The sequence below is a fragment of the Muntiacus reevesi genome, chromosome X (assembly GCF_963930625.1).
Source record: "Muntiacus reevesi chromosome X, mMunRee1.1, whole genome shotgun sequence".
Taxonomy (NCBI): Eukaryota; Metazoa; Chordata; class Mammalia; order Artiodactyla; family Cervidae; genus Muntiacus; species Muntiacus reevesi.
The window spans coordinates 142,106,124-142,127,016 of NC_089271.1; the positions used below are offsets into that span (position 1 = coordinate 142,106,124).

Genomic DNA, 20,893 nt, shown 5'->3' on the forward strand with positions numbered 1-20,893 from the left:
GTTTCCTAAGTCTGGTGCAAGTCTTCTTCTGTAGTTCTGTGATCAGATGGTTCTTGATTATATTCTAGTGTAGCCATCCAGACTTCCAAAGAAGATGTTGATATACCTGATATACCTGAGCCACTGGCTTCTTGGTGTGTGTATTCATTCATTCATTTCTCCATTCAGAAAATACTGAGCACCCACTATATACGAGGAACTGTAGTTACCACAAGTGACTCAATGGAAAGTAAGACACAGGCCTGTCTTCAAGGAGGTCAATCTTTTGGGGAGTAAGGACACAAACAGGCCACCTAGTCCATTCTGTGGAGGAAGGGTAATCATGGTAGGTTCCTTGGAAGAGCTAATGTCTTGGTTGGAGCCTGAATGATAAATAGGAGCTAACCAGGAGAACAAAGATAAGTACAAAGACCCTGAGGCAGAATGCCAGGAGAAAATAAAGTTAGATTAGAAGATGGCAAACCAATTGGGAGGCTGTAGCAACACTCTAGGGGAGAGGTGAAGAAGTCCTGTACTAAGACCATCAAAGTAGACAAAAGTGAGCAGATTTCAGTTATATTTTAGAGGTGTAATTGACAGTCCTTGCTGCTGAATTGGATGTAGAAGATAAGGGAGAGAGGTCATGGAGGACCCTTGGGTTTCTGGCTTTATCAACTTTGTAGATGGACTGCCATTTACAGAGTTAGTTCTGTTAACTCAGGAGGAAGGAGCTGCTTTGGGGAATTAAGTTGGGGAAAAGATGATGGGTTCAACTTCAGTCATGTTGAATTTGAGTTGGAATATCCAGGCAGACAAGTCTGATAAGTCATTGGCTCCAAGGATCTGACACACTGAGAAGAGAACTTTGGTCTGGAGGTTCAGGCTGGGGAGTCATTAGCTTGTGGATGAGGCCTACAAGGAGAGTGAGCAGACGCTGAAGAGCTGAGTGCCCAAGAGGACAGGTCATCCGTACTAAGAGGGAAATACTCTCCCAGATATGGAGTGCCCATTCATTCCTGGAACACATTTCTGTCCCACAGAGAGTTTCTAAATAATGTCAGTTCATCTCCTACTTATACTTAAGATAAAGAGTTTTAAGAACCCAATTATAACATCTCCTTTTGCTATAAACATGCCTTAAGAAGAAAGGAAATGGATACATTCGTATGTTCATGCTATCCACCACATGTGTTACATTCACTGACTCACATGGTCCCCATAACCCTACACTAGAGCTGCTTGGAGCTCTTAGGGACTCAGAGTGGTTAAATCACTTGCCCGAGGTCATAGAGCTATTAAATGGCAGTAAGATCTGACTCCAGGTATGTCTGACACCAGAGTCTGCACCATGATACCACCTAACAGCACTGAACCACTTCTAGCAGTATAGCCGGATCCTTAAGGAAGCGTGTGCATACCCCCTTTCCCTTCTGTGCTTCATAAATATAATTTGTATCCCCTAGCTTAATGCTTTGCTCTCCATTAAAATACAAAACCCTTGGGGAGAAGTAAAGCTCTAAGTTGTTGTCAGTCATTTATGCCTCAGTGGGAATGAGTTTCAGATTCTTCCTTAGGAACAAATTTTAATTTTATGGGAGAAGGACACTGGAACCTTGAGGGAGAGATGAAATTGGCCTCCAACTAATAAAATAATATTTAAAAAAAAAAAAAAGAAAAGGCAGAAATGGGCCTTGGAATGAAAAGTCACCCTCCTCTTAGTTTTACAGTTCTACCTGGTCGAAGGCATGTGCTTTTAATGTTCCAAGATGCTATTTCTGCATATGTGTACCTCTTTATATGCAGACCCATTTCGGGGTTGGCTACCCCAGTTATCTGGGGCTGGGGCTTGGGTGTGGTCTGATGAAAGGTGAAATTAAACTACCCATTGACCCCAATCCACTGTGATCAGCAAGAGGAAGCCAGCCCCGAGCTGCAGTTCCTTGCCTTATGCACAAGTCCCAGGCCACTCTCTTGAGAATTTGACCCTGATGTGCTTATTTAAAATCTGGAGCAGATGGAGGCAGGAGAGCTGGTTGGAAAGACTTGGAGGAGTCCCTTCTGCCCTGTCTGGGTCTATTTGCCAAAATATATGACATGTATCAGGGCAGGGCATTGGTCCAAACCCATTGAAATTCTGCTAGCAATCCAAACAGTGATGGCATTTCAGATTGGTTCTGCGAAATGATCAGTTAGGAAGAGAGAAATGAGGTGTGAGCATCTGGCTACTGCAGCCTAGTGATTGGGACAGTCCCAGGGGCGGGCTTGGGGTGAGGAGGGCAGCCTCAACTACCACCCCCCAGGACATCTGCCACTGGAAAACAGGGAGAGAGCCACACACTGGCAGCAGGTGATCTAGTTTGAGTCCCATGCCATTTTTCACTAGCTACGTGACCTAAACAAGTCCTTCCCATTCTCTCGGCCTCCTTTTTCCCCCATGTATAAAATAAGCCCTGGATGGAATGGTCTCTAAGGGCCCTTCCTGCTTGAATATTCTGTGACTTCTCTGACACTGGTATGATTTCTTTTTCTCTGTAGTGGGAGAGGTCCACACATCCACCTGTTTATCTGAAGCCCTCTATGTTCTCACACTGCTCTCTGCTGGCCATTGTGAAAAGTGCCACCGATAGCTGCTTTTTTTTTTTTTTTTTTTTTCATATAATAGAACAGTTTGTATTAAAAAGCTTAATAATCTGAAATGACCTCCAACTAATAAAATAATATTTAAAAAAAATAATAAAGCAGTCACAGAAAAAAAAACACAATATAACTATATATTCGATCTACTTGTTTGACAATTTCAGTTTCTATGAGGCGATGGTGGTTGAGAGGAGAGATAAAGCAAATATAAGAATACAAAAACCATTCATCATCCACTATATTTTGTATACACCGATAGCTTCTTTGGAGTACGGCAAACCAACCAAAAAAACCCATCATTGATTTAGTATTAAGCATTAGCAGTACACTGGGCGTGGTGACAGAAAGCCTATACATTGGAGACAAGGGAAAGATTATACAGCTATACTCACAGAATAAGCATAGCTACAGATGGCTGACAAAACAGCCCATGAAAGACATGTCTTCATTTTTTTTTCTTTGCCATCTTCGTCTGTTCGTAGTGCTCTGTGCCACTGTGAAAGAAAGGACCTCAGTGGATGGTAAGGCTCCTTGTCTCATATCCTAGAACTTCAGGCTCCAGGGGCCCTGGCACCACCCTGAAGAGGCAGTTCTGGGCCAGCAGCGCCTCAGAGGTGTCAAGTCATCCCCCCGGTCCTGCTTCCATCTGAGAGGTTTTGAAACTCAGGACCAGCTCAGAAGTACACCTTCCATACCATTTCAAATGCCCTTTTTGAAAAAGAATTCAAACTCAAAGAATCTATGCCCAGGTGGGATGCGTGAGACAAGTGCTCTGGCCTGGTGGGCTGGGAAGACCCAGAGGAGTCGGGTGGAGAGGGAGGTGGGAGGGGGGATCGCGATGGGGAATACGTGTAACTCTATGGCTGATTCATGTCAATGTATGAGAAAACCCACTGAAATGTTGTGAAGTGATTAGCCTCCAACTAATAAATAAATAAAATAAAATAAAAAATCAACTTAAAAAAAAAAAAAAGAATCTATGAGCTCTTTAAGAGCCCCACTTTAAGTTCTCTGGCTGGAATGGAAGAGTCAGCTATGTGACTGTGGTAGATTCAACACACCCTCCCAGCCAAGAGAAAGGGAGTGGGCCGTGGAGCCCAGCCTTTTCTGGATGGAATCAGATTTCCTGTTAAGTCCAGCCTGAGAATTGCCTCACTCCTATGTCTCTTTGCTTATTCTCGCTGAGCATGCACTCACTCACCACGGCAAGGGACCAGGGCTGGCATGTGCCAGCCCATGTGCGCACACCAGGTACCGCTTGGGCTCTAGTGCCATGGGCAAGATGGGAATTGGGCCACACTGCAGTCTGCTGTCTTGGTAGCAGCTCAACTGTTTATCAGGCTCTCACCTCCTAGCCCTTGATGCGTGAAAGCTTTGGGCAGGGCTCAGATTTGGGTCAAGCATTCAGTACCCTGACTGCATGCATCTCGTTTGCTAGTAATAACATGGTCTTGGCAAGCCTGTCTTGCCCCTCACCCTCCCACCAGCCAGTCCTTTCCTCCCCCAACAGCTGGTCCTTATCTGTCTTCCTTGTTCCAGCCTCAGGCAGACTGCCCTGACCTCATGCTCTCTCTCTCTCTCTCTCTCTCTCTCTCTCTCTCTCTCTCTCACACACACACACACACACACACACACACACACACACATTGTCCTAAACACTCATTGATGAGCTTCAACATTGAAACTGCCTTCCTCCCACCCACCCCATCCCCAAACCTCTAAGGGTTCCCTATTTCCTGTCACTTCGAGTCTTCCACTTCCCTGCCTTGCTTTCCAGGCCTACTTCAGTTGGGGCCCACTCAGCCTTTCCAGTGTGGCCAGTGGCTGCCCCCACCCCCTACCCCATCATGGCCAGAATGCAAGCATCCCACAAACCCTCCATGGTCAACCCTGCCTTTGTGTTCTTGCAGCACTTATGCTCCATTCTGGACTTGAACTGTTTGCTATAGTTTTGTGTACATTAGTCTTGAAAGCTAGGCCCACATTTTAGACTTTGTTAATCCTCAACAGCACTATTTTTTAAAGTGTTCTATTGCTTTTTAGTTGTGTATGTGTAGTCAAAAATTTTAAGAGTAATAAAAGAACCACCATAAAAGTTCAGCAGCAGGAGGTTAGAGCATAGAAAATAAAAGTTCAACTCCCATCCCATCATTCCCAGAAATAAGCCCAAGTTAAGTGCTCTGCAGCCTAGCGCCGTCTATAGGTTTGTGTTGGAAAGATTGCGTGGTAGGTGGTACGCCCAGAGAATTACATCACCTGGGGAAGAGCATCTTTTACTTCTTAACAAGAATCCCAGGTCTTTGTCGGCCTAATAGACTTTGGAAATTTTAGTCCAAAGTCTGCACACAGCTGGCGGCCACTTGTGTGTCCAGTATATGACTCTAATCACCACATAAAGCTTCTGTCCTCTTTTCAACCCTTTCAAAAGTAAACCTTGAAGGTGAATAGTAAAGAGCACATTTAATGGACCTTTCTCAGAGTTTTTCACAGGACTGTAGGAAATTGCAGACAGAAAGTAAAGGGGCTGAGGGGCGGAGATGGGAAGCGTTTATGAAAATAGGCTTTCTACCTGATATGATGTTGTTTTCTCTGAGAGTTAATGCATATTACTAATGGTTTTCATTTTTACCAAGAAAATTCAGTCCCTACTGGGATTTGTTCTAAATGGTAGCCTAGCCCACCTGTGTTGCACCCACTGGGGTTAATTCTGCATCTCAATCAGCTTGAAAATGTCAGCCTGAACTCTCAGACTTAATTGTTACAGACGCTTTATAAGTAGGGCATTCAAAATCCTCAGGCTGCTCCCTCTTGCTATCATAATTGATGCTTAATGGGTATTCTCAGCCTTCTTTGGTTTTACACATTCAGCACTGTACAGATGGCGGGGGTAGTAAAGGGAAGAAGAGAGACACAGAGGGGGCAGATAAACAATGTGTGTGTTCGTTGTGGGTGTCTGTTTCCAGTTGCAGTCCTGGAGTTCTGGGAATGGCTGACAAAGATGAGCTGGCAGGTTGGTCAGCCGGGGGTTTCTGGGTTCTCTTCGCTGTGGCCCCCCCCAAGGCAGTGTTCTATGGGCACAGCCATCTCTGAACTTCATCTCAAACATGTTGGCCATTTGGATGTGAGTTCGAAAATGTCCCAATGCTCTCCAGAGTTCTGTTCATTTGCTCTTTTGACAGTCTGATGGATGACCTGGCATTAACTAGGGAGAGGACAATATTATCCAGCCCGAATAACTAATCTCCTAAGAAGTACAAAGTTGAAGGATCTTGGTGCACATGAATCTTATTAAATGTGCTTATAAAATATGTTCTATCCAAGTAAGCTTAGAAACCCCTAAAATAGCCTTTTCTGATCGGTGGCTGGAACTTTGGCATGCTTCATAGGTCTCCAAGCCAAAATTATTCAGTGAAGTGATGACAGTGTTCTTTGTGCATGGGAAAATGGGAAGTGGGGATGGTAACTCCTCTGTTGACTAATTCTACTCCTTCTGTCCATCTCAGGGGAGACCAGGACCAATTGGAATTCAAGGTCCAACAGGTCCTCAAGGACTTCCTGGCCCTAGTGGTTTATCAGGGTTGAAAGGAGAAAGGGGCTCCCCAGGCCCACTGGGACTGTATGGACCAAAAGGCGATAAGGTAAGCTCAGACCAAAGCTTGAGTTTTCCTTTGACTCATGGGCCATGGGTGTGAAGGTGAAAGGTTCTAAACCTCAGCTCTGTTTATTTATGAAAAGAATACTAATTGCACATACTTTGGTGCCAGGCTACACACTTTAATAATAGGTAGGCTGGGTGATATGCTCCCATTTCTGGAGAGAATCCTGTAGCCAGCAAGTCAGAAAGTCCAGGTATCAGCTATTTGCCAGACAAATGGGATGACCGTGGTGGAAAAGTCCAGAGGATTTGAGCTAGAGGTGGGTCAGAAGGCCAATCAACAGGGCAGCAGAGGAATCCAAACAAGGGGAATGGGACGCCAGGGGTCAGAATGCTTGGAAACCAGCTGGGCCACAAATATGGCGAAAGAGATGCAAGAAAGGAGATTGGTCATGTCATGGCAGCTGGCTGTCTGAGATTAGCAGTTAATCACCTCCTGTTTACCACATTGGTGAGAGCAGGATTCCTACCCTAGGGTTCTGCAGATGGCCAAGTATGTGACACCTGGCACAGGACAGAAGAGATCAACAACAGGTTTATAAGTCACATACACTCACAGTGGAAGAGGACATCACACACCGTGCAGGGTCGCACAGTGCTTGAGCTCTGGAACAAAATAAACCAGAAGGGCTGTGGGAGGCAAACTCTGCCTTGTCAAGAGGATGAGTGTCCCTAGGTTCCTAAAGGAGGATATGACTGGCTTGTTTGAATAATTCATTGGGCCAGCAGGGAACTGAAACCTACAACTCAGGAACAAGCAGGAACTGTGCCCAGTATATTTGATAAGGAGAGTTGTTTGCCTGAAAGATCTCATCAGGAGCAAAATGCCGTTTGAGGCACTCCTCAGTTTTCCCAGGGCTTCCCGGGTGGCACTAGTGGTGAAGAACCTGCCTGCCAATGCAGGAGACATAAGAGACATGGGTTTGATCCCTGGGTCGGGAAGATCCCCTGGAGGAGGAAATGACAACCCACTCCAGTGTTCTTGCCTGGAGAATCCCATGGACAGAGAAACCTGACGGGCTAGGACTGCAAAGACTTAGCAAGCCCGCATGCAGCCTTCCCAGATGTCAAGGCACCATATAATACTGAGCCTTATTTTTAGGTCTGATACCACATGGTCTAAGACAAGAACTGCCCAAGACCTTAGGTAAAGGCTAGTGATCACTTGGAAGTGTAGTAGACAGCAAGGTGATGTGATGTGTGTGTGGGCGGGGGGGCGTTTGGGGTACAAAACACTTCTTAACAACTTAGGTCATTAACTAAATGAACAAACCTACCTTACCTAATGGAGATCAGTTGGACCCATCTCTTACATTCCTGCTCCCTTTTTTAGGGTCCCATGGGTGTTCCCGGCTTTCTTGGCATCAATGGAATTCCGGTGAGTGTGTTCATAGAAGCATTTTGAAATTTTATTTTATTGAAGTAGACTTGATTTACAAGATTGTGTTCACTTCTGCTATACAGCAGAGTGATTTGGTTATACATGTGTATATATTCTTTTTCATGTTCTTTTCCATGATGGCTTATCACAAAATATAGAATATAGTTTCCTTGGGCTATACCTTGTTGTTTATCTATTTCATAGAGGCAATTTTAACACAACCTCTAGTTTCTGCCTCATAGCTCAAGTACTTTGGTCTTAACCACATCCTGTCTCAGGCATGCATGCTCAGGGCTAAGTGTTGAGATGTGTGTGGTAAGGTTTGAAGAGCAGTGCTCACCCACACTTGCCTTGGGATCCCATTATGGGGAGCACTAAATTATATAGTTGGGGATGCAGAGATATGTGCAGGCATAAGAAACCATCAGTATCTTAGACAAAAGGGGTTGGGTCTTCTAGGTTGAGGGCAGCTTTCACTGGGAATGAGGGACTGGTTCTAAAGTGTGAAGACAGTGAATGAGAACACATATATCCTCATTATCAGAAAACTAAGAAGGTACACGAAATTAGATAGAAAAATACTTACTGATACCTTAACACATTTAATTTCAATAATTTGCTCTCTTCAGCCTTATTCCCAAGTGAATTTCCCTTCAGATTTTTCGGACTTCTAAGTACAAATTTTAAATGTTGCTTTCCATTTGTAGTTATTACAAAATACTGGCTATATTCCCCAGGTTGTATGATATGTCTGTGAGCCTATCTGACACCCAATAGTTTGTACTTCCCACCCTCCCAACCCCTAAAACATAGTGCCCCTCTCCACACACCAATAACCACTAGTTGTTCTCTGTGTCTGAGAATCTACTGCTTTTTTTGTTATATTCACTAGTTTGTTGTATTTTTTAGATTCCACATATGATTGACATCATACAGTATTTTGCTTTCTCTTTCTGACTTATTTCACTTAGCGTAATGCCCTCCAAGTCCATCCATGTTGCTGCAAATGGCAAAATTTCAGTCTTTTGTATAGCTGAGTAGTATTCCATATATATATATATATATATACCACATCTTCTTTGTTGCTTCTATACCTTGAGAATTGTAACTAATGCTGCTATGAAAATTGGGGTATGTATATCTGTTTGAATTGGTGGTTTTTTTCATATATATACGCAGGAATGGAATTGCTGAATCATATGGTAGTTCTATTTTTATTTTTTTGAGAAACTTTCATATTTTTTCCCCAGTGACTGCATCACTTTACATTCCTACCAACAGTGCAGGAGGGTTCCCTTTTCTCCACATCCTCACCAACACTTGTTATTTGTGTTCCTTTTGAGAACAGCCATTCTGATAGGTGTGAGGTCATACCTCATTGTGGTTTTGACTTGTATTACTTGATGATTAGTGATGCTGAGCATATTTTCATGTGCCCGCTGGACATCTTCATTTGTTCTTTAGAAAAGTATCTATTCAGTTCTTCTACCCATCTTTTAATTGGGTTGTTTGTTTCTTTCATATTGAGTTTTATGACCTGTTTATATGTGTTGGATATTAGCCCCTATCAGTCATAGTTTTTGCAAATATCTTCTCCCATTCAGTAGGTTGTCTTTTCATTTTGCTGATGGTTTTTACAAACTGACTACTCCAAAGATCATTTGAAGACAACCTCTTCCCTTCATCCTGAGGACCTGGTTTTGCTGGAGATAAGTGGGGAGTCTGGAGCTTGCAGACATGTCCTTTTCCCATTCCATCCAGCCCAATCCCCCCCTTTTTATTGAGTTTCTCCATTTTTACTCAATATCCCTACTTATCCTGCCACTGGATATTACATGGTAACATTTCTCCAGCTTTTAAAATGCAGTATTTGGAACTTGGTACTATCACTTTTTAGTTATATTCTTCAGTGCTTCTCTATATATTTAATCTTTAACCTGGGCCGTGTTTGCCTTTAGCAATGGTTTTCAACCTTAAGAACCAAATCTTGTGTGGAAGCTCAGCATGTAGAACAGAAAAAAAAAAAATGCAGCTCCTCCATTTGAGGAAAGGCCTAGAGCCTGCTTTTATCTTTCTAACAGCCTCTTAGGGGTTCTTTTGAATCATATCAAAACAGTTTAGTTAAGTTTTGACTTAACAGCTTCTTGTGTTATACTACATAATCATCTAATATCAGGTAAGGGAGTTCAAATTGTTTTGTGCCAATCTACAGGTATTTTTCTTGAGTACCTGCTATATGGTAGCACTCTACTATGGGAAAACAAACAAAAAAAAAGCATCTGGCTCTGCCCTCAGAGATATTATCATCTGATTCATTTTTATCCCCAGATCTACTATACCTTTGTGGCTTTGGCGAATAGAAGACTCACTTGCCTTGTATTTGTTACATGTATCAACAAATCGGTCATCAGATTTTGGCCTTTTATGCAATTGCAGAGTCTACAAAATCCCAGAAATGGGTCACTGGAAAAGTAAGAAGTGGATGGGGTTGGTTACCCTCTTATGACTTCCCCTGATATTTTCTCATGGCTATGTTCTAAGACCACATCATCCAGCGTCTCCACTCAGTGTGTGTGTCTTGAGGGAACCAATGGGTGATTGTTGTTATTGTTAAGTTGTTCCATCGTGTTTGTCTCTATGAGACCTCATGGACTGCTGCACGCCTGGCTTCCATGTTGTTCACCATCTCCTGGAGTTTGTTCAAACTCATGTACACTGAATTGGTGATTCCATCCAACCATCTCATCCTGTCATCCCCTTCTCCTGCCTTCTATCTTTCCCAGCATCAGGGTCTTTTCCAATAAGTCAATTCTTCACATCAGGTAGCCAAAATGTTGGAGCTTCAGCTTCAGCATCAGTCCTTCTAATGAATATTCAGGGTTGATTTCCTTTAGGATTGACTGGTTTGATCTCCTTGCTGTCCAAGAGACTCTCAAGAGTCTTCTCTGGCACCACAGTTTGAAAGGATAGAAACTGGCGAACTGGAGGCCACCTCTTCCATTTATCCTGTGGATCCAGTCTCACCAGATATGAGTGGAGGATTTGAAGCTCACAACAGCACTACACCCTTCCTCCTGCAATCTCTTTTTAATGGGGGCTGGAAGGAAATGAATCCTGTGAAGCAGAGGCTGATTCCCATTCTGAGTTGGAACCCACCCCAGAGTCCAGCTGGACACTTCTGTGTCCAGCCATCCAACTTGTGGCCAAGAGAGCCTGAGGGCTTCTAGAAATTGATCACTTCTTTTGGGGGCCTTTGTTGCTTGGGAGAATGAGTCCAGATTCCTCCAAATGAGTCTGCTGTTTCCAGTAGAAGTTCTCATCCCCTTGGCTCTCTTCTTGCCCCACCCCCTTGACCCCTTGACCCAAGGTTGTACATATATTTTTTGACTTTCAATCTCTTTAGCTTCAGGATTTAAGCCTCACTTACTCCAAAAAATTTTATCCCCTGTTCCCTTCCCTCTCTTCCAGCTATTCATGATGTATTAAGAAGCATCTTCTGTTGACAGCTTACCTCTCTTTTCCATCTCTAATCTCCCAGGAGTCTTTGGGGTCTGTACCACAAACTCTAGCTCCTTATTGCATATAGTGCATGTTATTTATTTATTTTCTTGTATGTTAGTCTTATCTACTTTTGCATTCCAGTCCCTTATAATGAAAAGGACATCTTTTTTGGGTGTTAGTTCTAGAAGGTCTTGTAGGTCTTCATAGAACCGTTCAAATTCAGCTTCTTCAGCATTATTGGTCGGGGCATAGACTTGGATTACTGTGATATTGAATGGTTTGCCTTGGAATGCAAAAGTAGGAAGTCAAGAAATACCTGGAGTAACAGGCAAATTTAACCTTGGAGTACAGAATGAAGCAGGGCAAAGGCTAACAGAGTTTTGCCAAGAGAACACACTGGTCATAGCAAACACCCTCTTCCAACAACACAAGAGAAGACTCTACACATGGACATCACCAGATGGTCAATATTGAAACCAGACTGATTATATTATTTGCAGTCAAAGATGGAGAAGCTCTATAAAATCAAGCAAAAACAAGACCGGGAGCTAACTGTGGCTCAGATCATGAACACCTTATTGCCAAATTCAGACTTAAATTGAAGTAGGGAAAACCACTAGACCATCCAGGTATGACCTAAATCAAATCCCTTATGACTATACAGTGGAAGTGAGAAATAGATTCAAGGGATTAGATCTGATAGAGTATCTGAAGAACTGTGGATGGAAGTTCGTGACATTGTACAGGAGGCAGTGATCAAGACAATCCCCAAGAAAAAGAACTGCAAAAAGGTAAAGTGGTTGTCTGAGGAGGCCTTACAAATAGCTGTGAAAAGAGAAGTGAAAGGCCAAGGAGAAAAGGAAAGATATACCCATCTGAATGCAGAGTTCCAAAGAATAGCAAGGAGAGATAAGAAAGTTTCCTTAGTTATCACTGCAAAGAAAGAGAGGAAAACAATAGAATGGGAAAGACTAGAGATCTCTTCAAGAAAATTAGAGATACCAAGGGAACATTCCATGCAAAGATGGGCTCAATAAAGGACAGGAATGGTATGGACCTAACGGAAGCAGAAAATATTAAAAAGAGGTAGCAAGAATACATAGAAGAACTATACAAAAAAGATCTTCACAACCCAGATGATCATGATGGTGTGATCACTCACCTAGAGCCAGACATCCTGGAATATGAAGTCAAGTGGGCCTTAGGAAACATCACTATGAACAAAGCTAGTGGAGGTGATGGAATTCCAGTTGACCTATTTCAAATCCTGAAAGATGATGCTGTGAAAGTGCTGCAGTCAATATGACAGCAAATTTGGAAAACTCAGCAGTGGCCACAAGACTGAAAAAGGTCAGTTTTCATTCCAATCCCAAAGAAAGGCAATGCCAAAGAATGCTCAAACTACTGTGCAAGTTCACTCATCTCACACGCTAGCAAAGTAATGCTCAAAATTCTCCAAGCCAGGCTTCAACAGTATGTGAACCATGAACTTCCAGATGTTCAAGCTGGTTTTAGAAAAGGCAGAGGAACCAGGGATCAAATTCCCAACATCCGCTGGATCATTGAAAAAGCAAGAGAGTTCCAGAAAAACATCTACTTCTGCTTTATTGACTATGCTAATGCCTTTGACTATGTGAATCACAACAAACTGTAGAAAATTCTTCAAGAGATGGGAATACCAGACCTGCGTCCTTAACAATCTGTATGCAGGTCAAGAAGCAACAGTTAGAACTGGACGTGGAACAACAGACTGCTTCAAAATAGGGAAAGGTGTACATCAAGCTGTATATTTTCACCCTGCTTATTTAACTTATATGCAGAGTACAGCACGTCATGATGTAGCACAAGCTGGACTCAAGCTTACTGGGAGAAATATCAATAACCTCAAATATGCAGATAATAGCACCCTTATGGCAGAAAGCAAAGAAGAACTAAAGAGCCTCTTGATGAAAGTAAAAGAGGAGAGTGAAAAAGGTGGCTTAAAATTCAACATTCAGAAAACTAAGATCATGGCATCCAGTCCCATCACTTCATGGCAAATAGATGGGGAAACTGAAAACAGTGTCAGACTTTATTTTGGGGGGCTCCAAAATCACTGCAGATGGTGACTGAAGCCATGAAATTAAAAGACACTTGCTCCTTGGAAGAAAAGCTATGACCAACCTAGACAGAATATTAAAAAGTAGAGACATTACTTTGGCAACAAAGTCCTTCTAGTCAAGGCGATGGTTTTTCCAGTAGTCATATATGGATTTGAGAATTGAACTATCAAGAAAAACGAGTGACAAAGAATTGATGCTTTTGAACTGTGGTGTTGGAGAAGACTCTTGAGAGTCCCTTGGACAGCAAGAATATCCAACCAGTCCATCCTAAAGGAAATCAGTCCTGAATATTCATTGGAAAGGCTAATGCTGAAGCTGAAACTCCAATACTTTGGCCACCTCATGCAAAGAACTGACTGATTTGAAAAGACCCTGATGCTGGGAAAGATTGAAGGTGGGAGGAGAAGGGGAAGACAGAGGATGAGATGGTTGGATGGCATCACCGACTCAATGGACATGAGTTTGAGTAAACTCCAGGAGTTGGTGATGGACAGGGAGGCCTGGCGTGCTGCAGTCCATGGGGTCACAAAGAGTTGGACATGACTGAGTGACTGAACTGAACTGAACTGAGTCTTATCTAGCTCCTTGAAAGCACAGTTTTGTCTTCTGTTCCTCTCAGAGGCCTCAGAGACCCCAGGGCTAAATTCAGTACAGAGTAGAAACTAGAAATCCAACCTCTAGTACCTCATAGCTCTAGTAGTAGCTACAAGAGGCTTCCCTAGTAGGTCAGTCAATAAAGAATCCACCTGCAATGCAGGACAACCAGGTTCCATTCCTGGGTTAGGAAGATCCCCTGGAGAAGGAAATGGCAACCCACTTCAGTATTCTTGCCTGGGAAAGCCCATGGACTGACGAGTCTGGTGGGCTACAGTCTATGGGGTCACAAGAGTCAGGCATGACAGAACGACACCACAGTACCTATAAAAGCAGCAGTTCTCAGACTTGCAGGGCTCCCTCAGACAGAGGAAAACACAGAGACCCTAGGATCAGTCAGACTAATTATTTTACCCAACTTTCAGCAGCACTTATTAAGCAATTTGGCTAAAACCAACACATCTTTACTAAACTGGATCACTGCACAAATCTGCTTCCCCTATTAATATTGGCTGATTGCTAACATCTGTGTCACTGGTTTTGGTCCCAGAACTCCATTTTTGCTGCCATGTAGACGATTTCCACATGAATGAGCAAGATCATCCAAGTCTGCGCACCCAGGGGCACTGTCACCAGTTGAGAGTGAACAAGCAAGCAGTCGTCAAGATATTCAACATTAAAATAGCATAGACAAGGGACAATAGGACTGTGGCTTTTAATGACATCACAGATGTGAGTTGAGCTATCGGCACCCCCAAAAAATGCAGGTTGATCCAATGTTTTCAGTTCAAATAAGTTGGAAGCAGAAGTTTTCAAGTTGTCCTTTGCGATTTATGTTGAGCTTTTCCCACGGAGTCGATCTCAAACATTTCCCCGCCTAGAGACTCATAAATGAACACACCAGATTTATATCTTCAAAGTGCCCATGAACTACTCACCAAATGGAAACATTTCCTTTCCAATCTGAGTTCTATGAAACATTTGTTGTTGTTGTTGTTCAGCCACTAAGTCATGTCCAACTCTTTGTGACCCCGTGGACTGTAGCACACCAGGCTTCCCTGTCCTTCACTATCTCCAGAGTTTGCTCAAATGCACGTCCATTGAGTTGGTGATGCCATCAGGGTCTTTTCCAGTGAGTTGGCTCTTCGCATTCAGTAGCCAAAGTATTGGAGCTTCAGCTTCAGCATCAGTCCTTCTGATGAGTATTCAGGGTTGATTTCCTTTGGCTTGATCTCCTTGCAGTCCAAGGGACTGTCAAGAATCTTCTCCTGCACCACAGTTTGAAAGCATCGATTCTTTGATACTCAGCCTTCCTTATGGTCCAACTCTCACATCTGTACATAACTATTAGAAAAACCATAGCTTTGACTAGATGGGCCTTTGTCGGCAAAGTGATGTCTCTCCTTTATAATATGCTTTCTAGGTTTGTTATAGTTTTTCTTCCAAAGAGCAAGCATCTTTTAATTTCACAGCTGCAGTCACTGTCTGCAGTGATTTGGAGGCCCAAGAAGATAAAGTCTGTCACTGTTTCCATTTTTCCCCATCTATTTGCCACAAAGTGGGGAACATGAATTGGGGAACACTGCTTTTCTATAATACAGCACATCCACCTGTCCTGTGTGTTTAGTCCCTTGTGGTTTTATAGAACCATGGTTTTCTCTTTCAAAGAGCTATATTCTCTTGGAGAGGTGGCACACACATACGTGAAGTCATTCATTCTCTCTACCCAGAAAGGGCATAACCAAGGTCTCAGGACTGAGTAAGATCCCTAGTACTGAGCCAGCCTGTTGTCTTAACTCATTTCTGTTACCCAGTTGAGAGATAACCCCTAGCAAATTTGGCTGGGACATTTTTTAATAATGATTAGGACCCCAGGAAGAAATAGACACTCCACCTGAAGGAATTGACTGAATAGAGTTAAATGAAGGGTATATTTAAAGCAGGCATCCCCAACCTCTGGGATCTAATGTGTGATGATCCAAGGTGGAACTGATGTAATAATAATAGAAATAAACTATACAATAAATGTAATGTGTTTCATCCCCTTTACTCCTGGTCCATGGAAAAATGTCTTCACGGAACCAGTCCCTAGTGCCAAAAAAGTTGGGGATTGCTAATTTAAAGGATGCAAGCAGGATTAAGGGAAACAGCAGTGGATGCAGAAGTAACCAACACAAAGCTGTTACCACACCTAGCCCCAAATGGGGAGAGGAGGAATAGTAATACTGGAACTCTGTAAGACTGGGAGCCATGGACTAGCACTTGTCCAATGGGAACTAATATTGTAGAGAAATATGGCCACGGCCACAAATACTGCCAGGGAGGAAGAGTATAGGAGAAATAAACAACCTGAGCTCTTCCTCATCCTGGTCTCCCATCTCCCGCTTGTGCCTCCTAGTGACCACATACAACTGGAAGACAGAGGGAAGGGGAGCCTAGGCATACCATGTGTAAAGGTCAGTCTCCCAAAGCACAGATGTGGGGAAGGTAGAGTGTAGATCTCCAGGGCCAATAGGGATAGCCATCTCATTTGGTAATAAAATGTTGATGAATCTAGTGATGTGCTATGCCGTGCTAAGTTGCTTCAGTCATATCTGACTCTTGCAAACCCATGGACTAGAGCCCTCCAGACTCCTCTGTCTATGGGATTTTCCAGGCAAGAGTACTGGAGTGGGTTGCCATTCCCTTCTCCAGGGGATCTTCCCGACCCAGAGATCAACTCCACATCTCTTATGTCTCCTGCATTGACAGTTGGGTTCTTTACCACTAGCGCCACCCTAATGAGTCTAGTAAGCTGTCTCAATTTCCCCAGTTCAACTAAGATTCATCATCTGAGTCTGCAGAGGCATAACTTGCAATAAACAGCAAGTTTCTTGCAAAGGTAAGTTTATTGAGCACTCCTCTGGACTCTGTGTTCCGTGAGTCTAGCAGTCTAGGCTCACAATGGACCGTCTATCTCCTACAAAAAGAACAATAATAATAAAAACAAAGCAAAATTCTTCAGAGCATTCTCACAATAAACATTTGTCAAAAGGTTGTTTCCTCAAATAATTTGAAAAGTTGCTTTTTGAACACATGACATGTTTTCTTCAAATCAGTAAATATAGATTATATATATGTATGTATATTTAACCAAATACATATAATATATGTATATGTATTTATATACATATAGGTATTTGGCTTTAATACATATATATAATATATATTATATATATAATATGTATTTGACTTTAAAAGTGTATGGGTAAGTGGGAGACTACCTTTTGTTGATCTGCCTAGAGTTTTGGTCTTTTAGGTCATCTCTTTGTGCCATACCCAACACACACCTGCTTTTGATTTCCTACACATAGATAGGAAATATACCAAGTACACTTCCTATACACCAAGGAAGCACAGAATTATTGAATTCAGACACCAACTGTATGTGAATGATTACTGATTCCCCAGCAAAACAACTGCCTCAGTAGTGAGTATGGAGAAAAGGAAAAGATGCAGTTCCCTGGCTGAAGAAATAGCATGACATGAGATAATGACAAAATAAAGTTCCAAGTGTGATTCTTGCTTGTCTTGTTTATTTTTGAGCAAGCAGTTCAGGAGAGGTGGTGCTATGGAAACTCCTTCTGCTCTGTTAACCAAAATCCAGCATCATTTCCCATACAGAGCATCATTTCTAATACAGAGAGCCAGTCCAGGCTGCCCAGGTTCCAGTCCATTGTGAGGAATCCCAAGACCTGGCATGATTTCCTGTTGGTAGCAACTCAGCTGCCAGGCAGTTAAGACCCATCTTAATGCATCTTTCTTTTTTTTTTTTAATTAGTTGGAGGCTAATTACTTCACAACATTTCAGTGGGTTTTGTCATACGTTGATATGAATCAGCCATAGAGTTACACGTATTCCCCCCTCCCACCTCCCTCTCCACCTGATTCCTCTGGGTCCTCCCAGTGCACCAGGCTCGAGCACTTGTCTCATGCATCCCACCTGGGCTGGTGATCTGTTTCACCATAGATAATATACATGCTGTTCTTTCTAAACATCCCACCCTCACCTTCTCCCACAGAGTTCAAAAGTCTGTTCTGTACTTCTGTGTCTCTTTTTCTGTTTTGCATATAGGGTTATCGTTACCACCTTTCTAAATTCCATATATATGTGTTAGTATGCTGTCATGTTCTTTATCTTTCTGGCTTACTTCACTCTGTATAATGGGCTCCAGTTTCACCCATCTCATTAGAACTGATTCAAATGAATTCTTTTTAATGGCTGAGTAATATTCCATGGTGTATATGTACCACAGCTTCCTTATCCATTTGTCTGCTGATGGGCATCTAGGTTGCTTCCATGTCCTGGCTATTATAAACAGTGCTGCGATGAACATTGGGGTGCACGTGTCTCTTTCAGATCTGGTTTCCTCAGTGTGTATGCCCAGAAGTGGTATTGCTGGGTCATATGGCAGTTCTATTTCCAGTTTTTTAAGAAATCTCCACAGTGTTCTCCATAGCGGCTGTACTAGTTTGCATTCCCACCAACAGTGTAAGAGGGTTCCCTTTTCTCCACACCCTCTCCAGCATTTATTGCTTGTAGACTTTTGGATAGCAGCTTTCTACTAAAGGAAGGTACAGTCGCAGCACTCTTTGTAGCCCATCTCTTCATGCTTGATCCCTTTGGTTTCAGCTTGCAAAGCATCAATCCTTTGGACAGGGGAAACACTGAGCTGTCATCAGCCACCTACACCTGAGTATAATGAACAGAGATGGGAGCAGAGGTGACGAGACAAAGGGAGTGGACAGGGAGCCCGAATTTGGGAGCATTCTTGGCTTCTCTCACTATGGAACGTGTTTGATTAGCTAAGAGTCCTGTGACTGACTCGATTCCTTCTTTTCTCTTTCAACAGGGCCACCCTGGACAGCCAGGACCCAGAGGCCCACCTGGCCTGGATGGCTGTAATGGAACTCAAGGAGCTGTTGGATTTCCAGGCCCTGATGGCTATCCTGGGCTTCCTGGACCACCTGTAAGCTGCCACATCTTTGTACATTATTTCAAATGGTTTTACTTGCCTCCAAGTGTGCCCTCTCTTCTGCTTCTCTGGAGGTCTTGTTAAGTATCCATGGGGCAATCACTGAAGCCCCTTGTCCAGTGCAGCACCACAATGTCAAAAGTCTAAAGAATATCAGTTTCAGGGGAGTGTACACATGCTACACTAGTTAGGATTTTTTTTTTTAATGATGCTTTTAGAGTTGGCAAGATTATTAAAACGACTGTAGTAAATTTTAGATCAAAGTACATGTTTGGCTATTTGACATTTTCCCACATTAGGCAATATTGGGAAATGCAGTACTTGGAAGGTTTACATGGGATCATGGAAGCACTAACAGTGACCCAAAGGGCTTGGCAGGCTTGTTCTCTACCAGTGATTCTTAACCAGTGGGGATTTTGCATCCTTCCTGAGGACATTTGACAGTTATTATTGACACTTTTGGACTTCCCTGGTGGCTCAGCTAGTAAAGAATCCACCTGCAATGCAGGAGACCCCAGTTCGATTCCTGGGTCAGGAAGATACACTGGAGAAGGGATAGGCTACCCACTCCAGTATTCTTGGGCTTCCCTGGTGGCTCAGCTGGTAAAGAATCCTCCTGCAATGCAGGAGACCCTGGTCAATTCCTGGGTCATAAAGATCTGCTGGAGAAGGGAATGGCTACCCACTCCATATTCTGGTCTGGAGAACTCCATGGCCTATACAGTCCATGGACTGTACCGTCCATAGGGTTGCAAAGTGTTGGACACGACTGAGTGACTTTCACATCCCATAATGTAACTACATATACATATGTAATATTGACACTTTTGGGCTTCCCTGGTGATACAGCTGATAAAGAATCCACCTGCAATGTGGGAGACCTGGGTTCGAACCCTGGGTTGAGAAGATCCCTGGAGAAGGGAACATACTGGAACCCACTCCAGTATTCTGGCCTGGAGAATTCCATGGACTGTATAGTCTTTGGGGTCGAAAGAGTCAGACACAAATGAGCAACTTTCACTTTCACTGACCCTTTTGGTCCTCACAATTGGGAGCATGCTACTGGTATAGGACAGCCCCCACCATGACATCAAGTTATCATCTGTCCCAAAGTGTCAATAGTCAGAAATAATTGAGAAATCCTACTCTACACTGACATAGTTTTCCCCTTGCCATCCTCTCCCCACGTCATAATGCTTGGTTCTGGAATTGATAAGGCATTTATTGGATATTGGTGTCATCACTTTTGCTTCATTCCATTCGTCCAGATAGAGCTCAAATATTTGGATCTAAAAGATCTCTAATAGATGCCATGCCCTTACAAGGCTGCTTTTGTGAGTGGCTGGAAAGAGAAAAATAATATATTTCAAACCCATTCTCAACCTCATTTGAAATAATCTAAGTGAATAAGAGTACTGATGTGATATGTTTAAATAGAAATTACACTATCTATTAGACCAATTGCATAGCTACATGAATGACTTGGCATTTTACTGGAAGAGCATTGCTTTCAGTGACCAAGTTGTGGATGTGAATGTACATGTAAGAAGGTGGAACAGACAAAGCACAAGCCCCAAATTGGCATAAGGGACTTTCACAACTAAGGACCAAACCAATATATAGCAGACAGTTGGGGAGAAAGATGTATTACCAACATAGTATGAGCTATTTGAGTCTCAAAGGCTCCCAAACACTGCCATGGTTAACAGGGCAAGAGAACAAATCACATCTGTGTTAAAACAATGGAAATCTGGAAAAGTAAGGAATCCCAGCCCCCAAGAGGGAGGAAAGAAATCTTGAAGTAATAAACAGCCCCTGACAGCCAAAGGACCAGGGTAAAACCCAGTCCTGTCCCTACACCTTCCTTTAAGCCTAAATAGGAACTTGGTTGTGGATTTTTACTAAGCTGAACCTTACTAACCCTACTGAACACTGAATAGATGGCCTTTGAAGTTTCTTTGATGAAAGCAAAAGGGGAAATAGGAAGTGTTAGGAAAGAAACTGGTTTGTGCTTTTGGAACCACATGGT

At 43.0% G+C, this 20,893-nt stretch overlaps 1 protein-coding gene across 1 annotated transcript in view; it reads left to right on the plus strand.

The window, feature by feature from the left end:
• The window catches only part of COL4A6 (collagen type IV alpha 6 chain), a 191,758-nt gene that overhangs the window by 113,692 nt on the left and 57,173 nt on the right, over positions 1 to 20,893 (plus strand). Inside the window, exons 3-5 of the mRNA XM_065916897.1 lie at positions 6,120 to 6,254; positions 7,605 to 7,649; positions 18,742 to 18,858. Of these exons, the coding sequence (XP_065772969.1) occupies positions 6,120 to 6,254; positions 7,605 to 7,649; positions 18,742 to 18,858 (297 nt within the window). The remainder of the gene's footprint in view (positions 1 to 6,119; positions 6,255 to 7,604; positions 7,650 to 18,741; positions 18,859 to 20,893) is intronic.